General features: G+C 50.4%; 1 protein-coding gene across 4 annotated transcripts; it reads right to left on the bottom strand.

Moving 5' to 3' along the window:
- Positions 1 to 3,198: 3,198 nt before the first annotated feature.
- LOC120961499 (ras-related protein Rab-32) lies at positions 3,199 to 14,169 on the bottom strand. 4 transcript variants are annotated; one of them, XM_040385235.2, is made up of 6 exons: positions 7,330 to 10,942; positions 6,253 to 7,148; positions 4,766 to 4,982; positions 4,502 to 4,683; positions 4,281 to 4,424; positions 3,199 to 4,197 (listed from the first exon to the last, which is right to left on the bottom strand). In XM_040385235.2, the coding sequence occupies exons 1-6, from the start codon at positions 8,246 to 8,248 to the stop codon at positions 4,087 to 4,089; spliced, it is 2,469 nt and encodes an 822-aa protein (XP_040241169.2). In that variant the 5' UTR covers positions 8,249 to 10,942; the 3' UTR covers positions 3,199 to 4,086. The 4 variants fall into 4 exon arrangements, with proteins under 4 accessions (XP_040241169.2, XP_040241171.1, XP_040241173.1 ...); XM_040385237.2 differs by lacking the exons at positions 6,253 to 7,148; positions 7,330 to 10,942 and adding an exon at positions 13,912 to 14,169; XM_040385239.2 differs by lacking the exons at positions 6,253 to 7,148; positions 7,330 to 10,942 and adding an exon at positions 12,689 to 13,547.
- Positions 14,170 to 14,650: the final 481 nt, after the last annotated feature.

The following is a 14,650-nucleotide window of genomic DNA, read 5'->3' as shown; positions in this document are numbered from 1 at the left end:
ACAATTATTTCCATAGTTTTTAGCGCATTACCACACACACACGCACACGCACGCAAGTACACATAAAAAAAGAAAATGCCGCTTGGTAACCGGAATCGGAAGATTCAAAGCCTGCGGAACGAGCAAAGGTCTGTTTTCGGTAGCTTGGAAATGGTTTCAGTTGCGCTCCGCATAATAAAACAAACTCCAACAACCAAGCCGCGTGAAAAAAAGTGCAATTACACATACTTTTTCTCCTTTGAGTTACGGCGGCAGCGTATGAGCAAACAAGAAGCAACAACAACAAAAAAAACGCCCCCACCAGGCACAACATTTCTCCACCAAGTGCGCGCTTATCCTAAAGCTAATTGATAGATATAGCATAAAACATTATGTGGATCAGCACATCAGTTCCCTATCGGAATGCGATTCGTTTCTAGCCATCGGCCTGCCAGAGAGACGGAGACGGGTGGAGGGACGTTAGCGAATTCTTTCAGCACATATTATTCCACCTTTACATCCGCAACATCTACTTCCTATCGGCAAATGGGCACTTTCGCACTTATTTCTATGATCTCTATCCGGTCTAGATTGTGTGTGTGGGTCTTTATGTACTGGCTTCGAGGAAGGTATGATCTTTATATAGCAGAGCAAACGAGGATGTGGCGTTGGTATGGAAATGGATCAATAAATTAACATATACGACATCTTCATATTCAAAAAAAACTCAACACTCTGATCATTATCTATCCTGAAAAACATCATAAGGACATCTTCATTAAAGCTGCTAGTCTACAGAAACGAATTTCTACGATATCTCAATCCATCCACATCTTCGCTTTACTCTGTGATCGCCACCAGAGGCTCCAGTGAATGAAGTCGTTATAACACAATTATAACACGCTCGACAACGGCAACTCACCAGCACCACACGGGCGCAGCGCACCTGGGCCCAGAGACGCAAGCCGCCGATTATTCGCATTAAACCTTCGCCCCACAATTAGTACGCGTCCACATGTGTCTGTGTGTGTGTGGTACGCGTGTAAAAAAGGCGTATAATTTACAGCCCGAAAGTACCGCGGCCCGGGCGCCCAGATTGACCAGATTTTCCCTTGGCTAATCGGTGTTGTTTGTGGCACTTTTTGTGGCGGAGCGCGGCCTGGCTATTTGGGTGTGGTGTGTGGCCTTTTCCTACTTCTATTTCTCGCCATTTATGCTTTGCCGAACTAGAGGAGCCTTTATTGCTCCCTTCTTCTACTCCTTTTACCACCTTATGCATGCTCTCCCCCTCTTTTGATGGAGGCAAGACGAATCGAGTGCAGTTATGTTGTGTGTTTCTCGCCCATTTTATCTGTTTTCGCTCCCTTTGGTGGTGATTTCGTGTACTCTTTTAATGATGCCCAAGCAGAGAGGATGTTGCTGCTGGTCTGCTGCTACCAGCGGCCTCCTCTCCCCAGCGGTTTAGGCTAATTGATTTTACTCGCGCCTTTTTTTGCTGTTGTTTTTATTGTGCCTTGCGCACACTGTTATCCTTCCCCTCTTTTCCCTTTGGCTTCTCGTGTGCTCAGTGTGTGTGTGTGTGGCCGCGATACGCTCCCTCTCTATTGCGTTCCCGATGGATTAATTGTACGTTAAACTGTGCTAGTTGTTAAAACAGAAACACATTCGTGGCAGCCTCACCATAAGGTAAATTCAGCTGCACCTGTAAGGGGGGGGGGGGGGGGGGAGTGAACAACAACCAGACACACATACACAAAAAAAGGCTAAAGACGGCCTAAACGCGTGCCCAAAATCGAGCGTTAATAGCAGGCTGTAATAGGGGGAGGGAAAATGCTCCGGCATCGAGCCATCGTTTGCTACCGTTTGAGCGTCTTCATTCGATCGGACCGTGTAAGTGAGTGAGTGTATCTGTCTGGCTCGTACTGGCGCTTCCTTCCACGGTTTTTGCGGAAGTTCCGGTTTTAATTCGAAGCGCACCCGAACAAAAAAACCTGTTACGTTTGCACCTGTGCGCGCGGGTGGTAATGGTTTGAGCCTATAGGTTTATGGGTTTTTTTTTCTTCGTCGATCTACGCGTAATACCTTCATCGATCACTTATGAAGCGTGCGCAATTAGCAGGGCGCCACAGAAGCGCAGGGGGTACTGCGGTACCGCAGGAAGATTCTACTTTAAAATGGAACATTCTACTAAAGATACGTTTTCTTCTTCTTCTTGATTACACCATACGCTTCGTCGATCTTGATCTATGGTTTGTTGTTTGCACATGCACTGCTTAGTGATATTTACACGCGTCATAACGAGAATATTAAATAACCCATAACATATCGAAAACATACACTTAACCTAAAATTAAACTCCAATAAAAATGATGCATAAAGAACCAAAAAAAAAGATCATACTCACTGCGTGGTCTAGCGATGCCCTTCATTAAATTGCTCCCATTTACTTGTACAAACTGCTCATCGCAGCAATATTGGCCCGCGCACGTTCCTCGACAGCTGGTTTGCAGCAGCACGAGCGGAAATGGAAATCAATCAAAACGAGAGATTCATGCTTATCCTGGCGCTTACCGATCGATCAAATTCAAGTTTCTATTGCTGTAGAAGGAACTTGGCAAACCATGTACGTACACACATACATACAAAAATGAAAAATTACTCATAATGGCATACAAACTCACTCACTGCCGAACCTTGAGTTCAGTAGTATGCACTTTACCTGGACATTCGCCAAAATCCATCGCTGGTTTGTATTATTTCGATCCGTGCTACAACGCGGCGTGTTTCTTTCGCAGTAAACCTTCGCTTTGCTTCTGGGTGTGTGTTTTTAAAACATTTTATCTCTTGTTATCTCTCTCTCTCTCTCTAACCTGTCGGTTCATCATACGGATGTCCTTTCAGCTGCATTCGGTCGCACACGATACTCCACGCGACAAACACCTAAAGCGCAGACGAACTAGCCAAATAAATTAAGCCGATCGTTCGCTATTTCCTACACGCACTGCTGCGCCACGGTTTGTTACCACGGTTGTCTTCTGAACGATGCGTGGTATTTGCCAGTTTCTCCTCTTTTTTGTGATACTATCTTTGAATTTAGCTCTTTCTCCTTTTAGAATATTTGACCCGAAATATGTTGCGTGCTGTCCCCTCTAAAGCGATATATAAAAGCGGTAAATATTCATGATATTCTTTCTCTGAATCGATACAATCACGTTAAAATAACAGCACTGGAACTGGAATGCTTTCCAGCAAAAATTTAGGCTTTCTTTTCTTCATTACATGAATATACTTTATCTCCGACGAAAAAAATGGCCACTACAGCATCGCTCTTCTCTCTAACACGCCAACAAGATCTTCATCATTATCAACAACAATAACAATCGATCGATCATCCCCACCAGAAAAAAAGCTGCGACGGATTGAAAGAGGCTCTGTGTGTAGATTTCTCCACTGTGGATGGTTTTGGGGTGCGCATCCGGTTCACCCTTTATCGGGTGCCGTGTAGTAAGTAGGTGGCTCGGCTTTGTCGATCCGCTTTTTTTTTGTTCTTCTTCAGCTGCGTTAGTGTGTACTTTCCTCTGTTTTTAGTGTTGCAGCAACCGAAAACATCTGACAGTGCGTGGTGTGCAGCAAAAGTTGTCGAATGGTCGCGCGAAAGGGGAAACATTACTCGGGACATTACTCGTTTTTGGTTTAGCTTGCTGGCCCAAGAGGGTTTTAGTAACAACGCGATTATGTGCCCATAGTAGTGTGGAGTAGGGGCGTACAGTTTTTAGAGTAGTATAATAGTTAGTGGTAATAGTAAATAGGGGTTTGGTTGTCAACGAACGCGCGGGACCGTTGGGGGAATAGGGGGAACAATTGGGGGACACGAGGGGATAAGAAAGGGGAGAGTCATTGTAAACATGATAAACAATTAAAAGTTAAAAACAAACAAAACGTAAGCAAATCGTAAGTGATGACGTAACACAGCGGAATGGTCACACATACACACACACAAATACACACGAGCAGCGCGCGCCCAAACACAACGTGGAAAACCACGGTGCAGTGTGTCTCCGATGCGCCGGTTGAAGCGCGCGCCGCTAGTTGAGGTCTAGGGTTAGGTCAGCAAGAACACGACTTCTTCTGGCTCGTGTCCGACTTTCCGCCAACCAGGGCGAACCGTTCCGAATCGATGACCTCACCCGTGTTTAACAGTTTGTCATTCATTAAAATCTGTAAATGTTATTCGAAACAAAAACACGGGGTAAGTTCGTGGTATACAATGGCTGGTGAGTGAGGTGGTGGTTGTAACTAACCTTATTAACTAACGATTTGGCCGCTTCCTCAATGTTGACGTTCTCCTTGGCCGACGTTTCGAACCATCCAGCGAACCCGTGCTCTTTGACGTACTCGTCCAGTTTGGCGGGTGTCGTCACAATTCCCTGCTTTTGCTGGTCACTCTATATGGGAGGGGGGAGCAGGAAAGAGAGCATTCAGAATGGTTCAACGAGTTACAGGGAAGCTCCAGCGTACGTACCTTGTTGGCTAAGAGTATGCACGGAATGGGTTTGCCATCGGGTAGCTGCACTTTTGAGTCGAGGTCGTTCTTCCACTTGATCACCGCATCAAATGTGGCACTGCGTGTTACATCGAATACGATGAACGCTCCCACTGCTTCCTTGTAGTACACGCGGGTCATGTTGCCGAATCGTTCCTGACCTAAAGCGTAGCGAAAAAGCAGAACATTAGCGTTCGGTCGAACTGCACGCAATTTCAGGTTGCCTCTTCTGCTGCTTCTTACCGGCAATATCCCATAGCTGCAGGCGGATAATCGTGTTCTGGTCCCAGTTCAGCACTTTGAGCGCAAAGTCCACCCCGATTGTGGCGCGATAGTTTTGGCTGAAGAACTGATGCACGTACCGCTTGATGAAAGACGTCTTGCCAGTGCCGAGCTCGCCGATGACGAGAATTTTGTAGAGATGCTCACGCTTCTCGGCCTGTCCAGTCGCCATGGTTGCCTGTCGGGGTAAGGAATGAAAGTTTGTTCGTATTCGGGCCCGCAACCAGATAACATTGCACAGCATCATCGTTATGTATTGCTTCCCTCCTCTTCCCCGCAACTTCCTCTCTTCACTGAATGTCCATATCCTCACCCTCCGTTCGTTCAGTTTTGTTCAACGGTTCAACGGCCCCCAGGTGAACGGAACCCACCCAGACCAGCTCCCAACGCATTAGAACAATGTTGCAATCCTGTGTCATGGCTACGCCTGCATTTAGCAACAGATAGCGCGGTTCTGATAACAAAGATTTACAAGCATCACCACACTCTCAGGGCAAAGGCAACATTGCACTTATGTTATCATTTTGGAGATATTTTTTGGATGCATTTAGTTCCATCCAACGGGCGCAGTATGTACACAATGGAGTGCCGCGCAAAGAAATAACGGAGAAGAATACATTCAAGTGCAGAATAAACTGCTAAAGCTCGATAGAAAAGACCGAAAACTTCACACAATTGAACTGAATAGTGGACACGACGACTGACACTACAGACACGACGACGAACGACCAAGTAGCCCACGTAACAACCCCAAAAATGTCAAACAATTCCTGTGCGCCGCCTACTTCGTTGCAAAAGATCCTCAAAGCAATTCACTACACAACGATCTCATCACACACACACCATGAAACTACGTTCGTCGTCACCATGTCACACGAGATACCCCCCATCCTTCCCTACAGTAGAGTCTCTCGTCCATAACAACTGCGGATAGGAGGTTTTTTTTAAGTTGAGTGGCACAGGAGTGTGGTGCTGGGGGTACAACACTAGCAAAGGATCGAGGGACCGGGGCCAACGACACTTACCGGTTGGTCGGAGGCCCCCTTCTCGAGTAGCAGATCGCCGTGCGGGGACATCTTGCTCTCGAGGTAGTCCTCCGACTCGAGCGAGTACTCGCCAGACTCGACCGCACTCGACAGCAAGGAGGAGGAGGAGCGCGGCGGCTTGCCGGTTAGTAGCTCTTCCTCTTCTGGTGTGTAGAAGGTCGGCTGCTCGACGTACACAATGCGCCGGAGCGAGCCCTCGCTCGTGTTGTTCTGACTACTGTCGTCGTACGACCCACCACCGACGCCGATAATCTCCTCCAACGAGCGCGAAGTGCTACCGAGCGAGGCAAATGTCCCCGACTGGGCGCCGCTCTCGAGCCCTGGCGAAGGTACCGCGAGCGTAGCCGCTACCGACCGACCGCTGGCAGGCTTAACGATAGTGGAGGTCCTATCCGGGCGTACCTGGGTTCCGATATCGAACACAATGGTCGGTTCCGTTGGGACCGTGCTGTCACCCTGTTCCTCCTGGCCGGGCTTGTCCGGGCTTCCCTCAGTAGTGTTCGCTGGCACCGGATCTTCCTGCTGCTTCCCTTGGTCAGGCTGCTGCTGCTGCTGGGGCTGTTCGCGTTGCTGCTGCTGTTCGATCGATTTAAATCCAGAATTGTTGGGATTCTTTAGGCTGTTGCCCAGCTGGTACGGTTTGGCCGCTTCCTGCGTACGTACCGTCGACGCTGCCTTACTTGCCGACGCCGACGATGACGGCGACAAGTCCTGCTGCTGTCCACCAGCGGGTCCCGCTGCCTGTGGCTTGTCTTGGACCGTCGCTGCACCCGGACTCTTGCTGCCCCCTTTCGATCGCGCTGTGGCCGCACTCGCTCCTCTCGCTTTCCTCATAAAACCGTCTATTTCCTCGTCGACGACAACCGACGACGGTGGGGCAATGTCCTGCGAATCAAAGCTGGCGACTGGGTCGAGGTCGCCCGTCGTCACCACCACCGGCTGCTGCTGGAAGAAGCGCTCCCGAATCGACAACGACGCACGTGGCTGCGGTAACGGCACCGCTTCTGCTCCTACTCCTCCTGCTCCTCCTCCTCCTGCTGTGCTGCTCGCTGCGCCGGCGTTGGTAATGTTCTCGATGGAAAACTTGTTAATCTCCGCGATGTAATCGCCACTCAGCAGACTCGAAAGGCGCGCATCGACGGATGACGTGGAGGACGACGACTGCTGCGTGCGAGTGGTTGCGATCAACTGCGACGATTGCTCGTTCCCGATTGAGGCCCTCGGCGACGGGACAGTGCCGCTGTCGGAGCTAATTGGTTTAGAGTCGATTGCGAGCTCCCGGTTCTCAGCGTTCAGACCTGCGGGGAGAGAGAATTATCAAGACATCATGAGCATACGCTGCGCCTGCGGTCGATCGTTTGGTCGATGGGGCGTTCGTCGCCAGTAGCCGAAGCCAGTGCGACATCCGACTATCGTGCTGTCGTCGTCAGTCTGGCTTCGTCGGCTGGGTTTGTAACCGAAAACCGGAAGAAGCCTTACCATTGCTGTTGCCGTCGCCTCCACCACTGCTCCGCATCACCGCAGCGTTGTTGTCCTCATCATCCAGCGAGGTTTCAATCGTCCCCGGCTTCGTCGACGGCATGTTGCGTGTGAGCGTGATTTTCATTTCGGTTCGTTTGGCTCTCAGTGTCGTCGGTTCGGCATCGAGCTGTCGCACCAGCACGGGCGACGGCGGATCCACCGACGTACCATCGTCCCGATCGCCGTCCTGGTACAGCTCCGTGTCCGACACAAACATGGCACCCTCGGGCGTCTGCCGTTTGATGCTCAGCGGAGTTTCAAGCGTCCCGGACGATATCTCGTCTCCCTCGGAACCACCGCCAGGAGCGGGGACTGCCGGGTTCGGCGCTACCTTCGATGTTTTGGATCGTCCGGCCAGCTTCTTCATGAAGCTAGCCGCCCGGCTCGGCTTGCGCGCCTTCTTCTGCCGCTGCTTGTCCTTTCCCTCGAGCAGCATATCCTCGTCCGATCGGGCGCCCAGCATTACCGCCTCCCGTACCGGATCTTCCTTGATTGCCGGCAGGCTTTCCGTCGACTTGAGCACGGTTTCGATCGACGTCTCCGTTGCAGTCGGTGAGGCCGGTGGTGGCGGTGGCGACGGGGTGGCCGGAAGCAGATCATCCGTACCGCCGCTCACCACCCCGGAGTCACCACCGAGCGAGCTCGTCTCGGACGACTTGGCCGACGAGTCCTTGCGGCCACCGCGCTTCGGGATCAGCTTCTGCGCATTGGTGCGCAGTTTCTTGAACGACAGGCCACGCTTCTTCTTCGGCTTCTTCTCGGGCGAGCTGAGCCCTGCATCGGACATGGACACGTCCGAATCCACCACCACAAACTCGACCGGACTGTCCTCGGATTCGCCGCGCGTTAGGCGGCGCGTTGCCGTGGCCTGCTCCATACTGCTGTCTGGCTATCCCCCGACACACGGCAATAGGTCACAACAGCTCGTCGGTCCGCGCCTTTCACTTCACCGCTCCGACTAAACCGAATGACGGCGGCGACCCTGCTTTCGGCGGGAGAATGTCCTGCAGACAGCACGAGCGACGATAGCGCGCGACGACGATGGGCGTTCACGACACTCTCTTCTAAGCACACGCGCGCGAGCGAGCAATGTTCCGACGCGTCCCCCGCGATGTCCTAATTCGATTAGCAGCGAGCGAGCGAGCGGGCGAACGAACGAATTGCGCCCACGACACCTGTCGGCCGTAGAGTGTGGTGCCGCGCCACCAAAACAAAACACTTCAGCGCACTAATGAAAGCGAAAGATGTGTGACACCGTTGGATTCTGATCCGGGCTAGGGGGCGGCCTGCGGCGGCGATGGTGTGTGTGTGTAGTTTTCCTCCCGCTTTCGTTCCGTGCCGGCTGTTCCAGAACAGGTTTCAGCAGAACGGTTGTTTTCCTTCGGTTCCGTTCCGGTACACGACACTCGCTCCTCCACTTCCAACAAGCGTTCTGGGGCGGTGTCAGGTTTCACGGCGCATCAGCGACGACTTTGAGAGAACGAATTCCAAAAGGCAACCCGGTAGAAGTAGGTACTGTGTGGCACAGTGTTGCACTTGCTGGCTCGATGTCACACTGCTGTTGCTGCTGCTGGTGCTGCTGCTTTCCGAAGGGACTCTTATTGCGCGCGCTTCAGCTTCCGCTCGATCCCACGACAAGACTAACTCGAGCGCATCCCTGCGAACTGCTCGATGCTTACACCCCACAACAACGGGTACAGTACCACCGCGGACACCGCGAATCCACCAAACCATCGATTGCGGGATCTTTGGTGTGGCGATTCTCATCCATTCTGGAACGTTACGACATGTGTCGCTGCCATCATCATCGTGGTCGTCGCTATTATCAAGCGAAATATTATGGTCTTTAGCAGGCAGGCTATGCTCTCAGACGCGATTGCGCAAGCCTTATCTGTGGCCTCGATCTTTGGAATGTTGCCTCGGGCCTCGGTCCCTGCACGGTAAAAAAGGACCTCTCTATCTTGTTGGTGACATACACATTGCAGCAAAAAACGAAAACGGAGGAAAACAAATCTGATTTTCTCGATCGGTGGAACATTCCAACTCGCTGACGAAGAAGCCGCTGTTGTGTTCGCTATCAGTTGGTGACACACAGGACACGGACGAAAGTGAAGACTTAACCGAGGCCGATCGAGGCCAAATGCTGTCATCGACATGCTTCATCGATTGATGGATTCATGGCACTTCTAGAATTGTCTCAACATGATAATGATTGCAATGATTGCTATCCCATCACACGAGCAGAAACGCACACGATCTTGTGATTATTCACATACGCACGATGTGAAAGTAGTTCGCAAAACCTCTCTCATGTTGACACTTTATTAATCAAACCCGTTTAGCTCTACCTCAAGGTTTGAGGTTTGATGCGAACTCCCTTTTGCCACCCCCCCCAACACCTTTCCTCCCAAAAGGGCTCGAGCCCAAGCAGGGAACTCCGACTCCCGACACACTTCAGTGCGCACCAACGACGCGTTATAAACAAAAATGTGCCCGTAACTCAATATTGTCGTTGTAATTATATCTAAAGTCAATTGAAGCAGGTTTCTTTACCACAAACTTAAACAAACTCGCTCTCTGTCTCTCCAACAAACTGCAACAACAACAACGAAAAAGAGACGGAAAAACAGTCACCCTGTGCTGATGTTGAAATTCGACTTTCGTTTCCATCGCATTGCATGGGTTACTTTGCTACTTTGCCGTAATGTTTAGAAAATTGCTCCAACCGCACACATACGCACACGCATCCTGTATACGGTGCCGACGGGCGTTGGCGGGTTTTCGCCTATGAAGTTGTAAGACGTTTCTTGACCTCGAGGATTCCATTTGTGCCAGCTAATAAGAGAAGCCTCAGAAAGGATCCTATCCCCACACACACCTCGTCCGTTGGTCAGACGGCCGCAAGGTGTTTTTATTCGTATTACCTTCCTCTAATTCTAGCCGACTACTAGCTGGGAATGGGGGGCTGGTTGTTGTGGCCGTTCGCCGATGCGGAACAGTTATAAGGAACCCTCTCAATTCCCGCCCGCCGACAGGAGGAGGAGGAGGAGGAGGAGTTGGTACAACCTATTCCTATTCGTTATGCCTCATCGAGCTTCCCCGTTCCTGTCGCCGCCCCGATTGCGCCATACCTTCGGTGGTAGAAGTAGCCAGAGCTTATGATACCTTCATTAACGTTTCAATGCGTGTCATCGTGTACGTGGATGGTATTACTCCCTCCCCATCGGGTTTTAGCATTTTTGTCAGGGAGTAACCAAATCCCCGTATTATAAAACCTCGACATTTCCCGACATTTCATCAATCCGATTGTAGCTAAAACGGTACACACGATCCCCGCAGTGACTTCAGGCGCTGGCGTTCAATACCGTGTTTGAGCGCATTTTCACTGCTTGACGTTGGTTTGACGGCGGCGGCGGACGCTTATCAATGGCTTCAACATTTTACAGTTTTTTGTCACTTCTAGCTGTTGGAAGACATTTTTCGATCGTTAGACTATTTACATCCTCCTAATCATGGTGCCATGACCTCATCACCGTTCGAACCTTTCCCGGGGTTAAAAAGCATCATACAAACCAAAGAAAAAACGGAGGGGATTAAAAATTCATAGCCTGCTTGGGTGATGTTCATGGTCTCAAATGACTTCAAACTCATCAGCGCTATAGCGATAGAGAGCAGCTAACCGATAGATTATGAGTCGCTGACACAAACAAAAACGATTCAAAATTCACGATCGATTTTTTTGGCCATCTCCAGAAGATTAGGGAGTCTGATTGCTTCGGCAGAATGCTGCTCAATTAATGACTGTTTCAAGAGGCATTGCGCGTCTCATGGCCGAGCATAACCGGAAACTCGTAACGATAACGGCACACCAGCAGTACACAGACGATTACAAAATCTTCGTGAATAAAATCCAATTATTGATTACTTTCAGTAGAAAAGTATCAAAAACTCTTCATGGTCATCCACCACCACCGCCACCACCGCCACCGAGAGAGCGATGATTACATTCTATCACTCAAGTCACATTTTCTTACAACACGTTGAAGACACTACGGACATCTTAACCCGTACACGTGAGTCATTCGTTTTTCCACGTCGGCGGCATTTGGCAAACATAATAATCGTTTGCATCTGCACCATGCACCAAGACGCGGTGGGGTGACGTTTATAGAGCTTAATGCACCAAGGGACTACGCCCTCGTTGCCTTTTATCACGCGGCTGGGCTTGCTGCTGTTTGCATGGACAGGCACAGGACCGACCCATCCGAACAAACACTGGTTGATTCAACAAAGATATTGTTCCATTGTCACTACTATATGGGTTTACAACGATACTCCTATACACTGCTTTAAATCATTTAATGCGTTGATTTGCATTTACTTGCGCCCGATGGACTAAGCGAATGAGTCACCAACAGTTAATTATGACTCACTTCACTTCCGAAATTCATTCATCAACTTGTTGTTCGACTTGTGGACCCTAAAACGGCCAAACAACGACACTTCTAACACACAGATCCCTCTCGACTCCTACGCAACAACAAAGACAAGCACAATATACCTGTTCCACGGGTTTGTCACTACCAATTCCACCAGTTCCACCCAGCAATGGTAGAAGATTCCGCAGCCGGGAGGACTGGCGACGCAACTTGCGCAAAGGGCCGGACAGTCGCGGACCACCGTCGTCCTCACAGTTATCCTCGGAACCGTTCGTATGGCGTCTTGCTGCTGCCACCGCCGTGATAACGGTCGTAACCATCGCTACTAACTGACTACCCTTTGAAGGGCTCCCTTTGAAAACCCGAGACAATTTGTTCGCGCCGCTTGAAACGCCTTTGCGCACAGCACTAGAGCCGTTGCCTTCTTCTGCCCCGGGTCATCGTCTCCCACACCTCCAGTCTCTCCACCGAAGGAGGAAGAGCTGTTGTTCTAGATTCAATCCCCCTCTCCCATTGCATCCACCAACAATAGACGCGGTTCGCTTGTGTTTATTCTCTAGATAAGCGGCCGCCGGCTGCCGCGTGCGCATTCGCGCTCGATCGAGGAAAACGTAACCGCGTTCCCATATACTCGGTAACACTCTCTTAGACCCAGACCACGCCGTCACGCTGCTTCACACCAGAAAACACGCAATTCAGGCAACGCAGCCCACGACAGTGCTGACATTGGAAGCTGCTTATCTAAGGAGGCGCCGTTTCTAGGAGCAACGAACGGACGGAAGGATCGGACTCTCTGGATGGATAAATACGGCGAGAGCGAGCGGAGAAGAAGAAGCAGCTGGAGAAATTTGTTGATACAAGCACAAACAACCACTTACACTCGTCAACACGAACTGCACTTTACAGCACGCACGCACACACGTCCACGCTCGAGCAGCTTCTAATATTGATGGAAGGCGCAGCAGGATAACGGCGCTGTGTCCGCTGTGGCCGATACGATACTACCACCGAAACACCTTGCTTGGCACCTTGTCCACTGCCTCCAAAAGTGACGCGTGCAGCACAGGGGCACAGGCGGAGATTTCGTGGTGAGTGCAAAATTCTGTCCACCCAGTCGCGTCCCAAGTGCGTCTTACGTCGGGGCAGGAATGTGTACAATATCGGAGCGAGTTTAACGACTGCGGCCACACTGTTTCCACACACTACACCCGACAGCCACGACACACGACACAACCGTAACACCGTGGGGTCGTAACAAATCGCGAACAAACACTAGCGCGACACGTAACGTTAGAGTCCGCTTGCCGACACATACACACACGACCGGGAACCAAGCGCGATTGATAAGAGATTAAGACGCGCTTTCGGCTACAGTGCGGGACCTGCTGCTGGTGTTGGTGAAGATGGAGTCTCTAAACGCTCTAGAGGTAAGCGATCAAGCGAGCTTTGAGTCATCCTACACGGTTAGACCTGCTTTGCCCCTCTGCCACGCAAGCACGCACATTAGAGAAAAAGGGTCTGTTCCGCCATTCCATCGCACACGCACACCTCAACCAGCTGAGACCAAAGGATGAGGGGAAGTAGGAGGCAAATGGGTGCCATGGAGAGGACGGACAGATAGAACTTTTGTCGTAAGTGAAAGCGAAAGTGACAGACAGTAGCTGATAAAGAACTTGCCCTCGGCTGACGTACGGTCGGACGGCGTAGCAGAGAGACCGCGGCAACCCTATCGCCATAATTGCCACCCTCCGTCGTCCGTGCACGGCAACACCGCGCTATCTTATCTTCATGTTCCAGGCGCGCTGAAGCTGTTTCGAGCGAACGCAGCAGCATAAAAAGGTATGTTTCCGTGGCGTCTGTGTACAGTAGTGGGCAGACACTGCCATCGACGAATTAGGTCTACGGGACATTCAAGGGAAAGCATTGACATGGTCTCATAAATTTTCCCCAAACACACACACACACACGCAGACCCATATTTGAATCTGGAGTGGAGTCGTGAGCCTTGTGGACGAAAGGAGACCGCTTCTGTAGCTCTAGAAACAACGAAAGCCATACGGAAAACAATGAAAATATGTGAAAACTCAACATTCATACGTACCTTGGGAGGGTGAGCGTAATGCAACCCATCTGAAGATACCATCCTGGGTGCCAAAGAGTGAGTGAGTGAGCTTCGATAACCAAGTGCTCTTGTCTTGCAGGAGGAATTCACCTCCTTCGTAGCACACAACGTGTCATTTTAAAATGGATATTTCACTTGCAACTTTCTTCCATGCCTGTCGATGTTCTTCGTGGCTTCAACCGTATCCCTTTTCTGCTGCTGCTGATGTTCATTCCACACAATCTTGCCTAATCCCTTGAGAGACAGGGACGGTAGTATGGTGGTACGTTGTTTTGATTTGACTTCGCACGTCCTTCAGTGGCCGCTGGTGGGTACAGTGTGGTGCAAACCAATAATAGAGCTGTTACTATACAGTTTAAGGAAAAGTTTGTCATATGTTAATGGACAATTTTGAAGGATGGTCAGAGAGCGCAATATCTTTTGCACGAATTTGCATTGAGGATCACACAATTTCTGTCAGCGATATTGCACTAAACTTTGGTACAGACAAAGATTTGCCACAAATCACTGTATCCCCTTGCGTGTCAAGTGCACTGTCAGAGTTACAGATTGGCAAATCTCTGACACCAAGGGCGTCTAGTGCGCATCCGCGTCCCTGAATGATACTACCGGCACAGTTTAGCACAGTATTGGTGTGTCATCGAGCAACAGAATTCTATTCTCGGTGATGCCATAATTGTTGAATTGTGATATCACTTCGGACTTTGGGTCACACATG

This window comes from Anopheles coluzzii, chromosome 2 (genome assembly GCF_943734685.1).
Source record: "Anopheles coluzzii chromosome 2, AcolN3, whole genome shotgun sequence".
Lineage (NCBI taxonomy): Eukaryota > Metazoa > Arthropoda > Insecta > Diptera > Culicidae > Anopheles > Anopheles coluzzii.
The sequence above is the reverse complement of the archived record's forward strand: the minus strand, read 5'-3'. Positions and strand labels throughout refer to the sequence as shown.

Bases quoted from the DNA above. Each gene is read 5' to 3' on its own strand.
- LOC120961499 (XM_040385235.2), bottom strand. From the start codon at position 8,248: ATGGAGCAGGCCACGGCAACGCGCCGCCTAACGCGCGGCGAATCCGAG. The intron at 4,684-4,765 runs GTAAGAAGCAGC...GCTACGCTTTAG, and splicing joins GCAGCTATGGGATATTGCCG to GTCAGGAACGATTCGGCAAC. The intron at 4,425-4,501 runs GTACGTACGCTG...CCTCCCATATAG, and splicing joins GCATACTCTTAGCCAACAAG to AGTGACCAGCAAAAGCAGGG.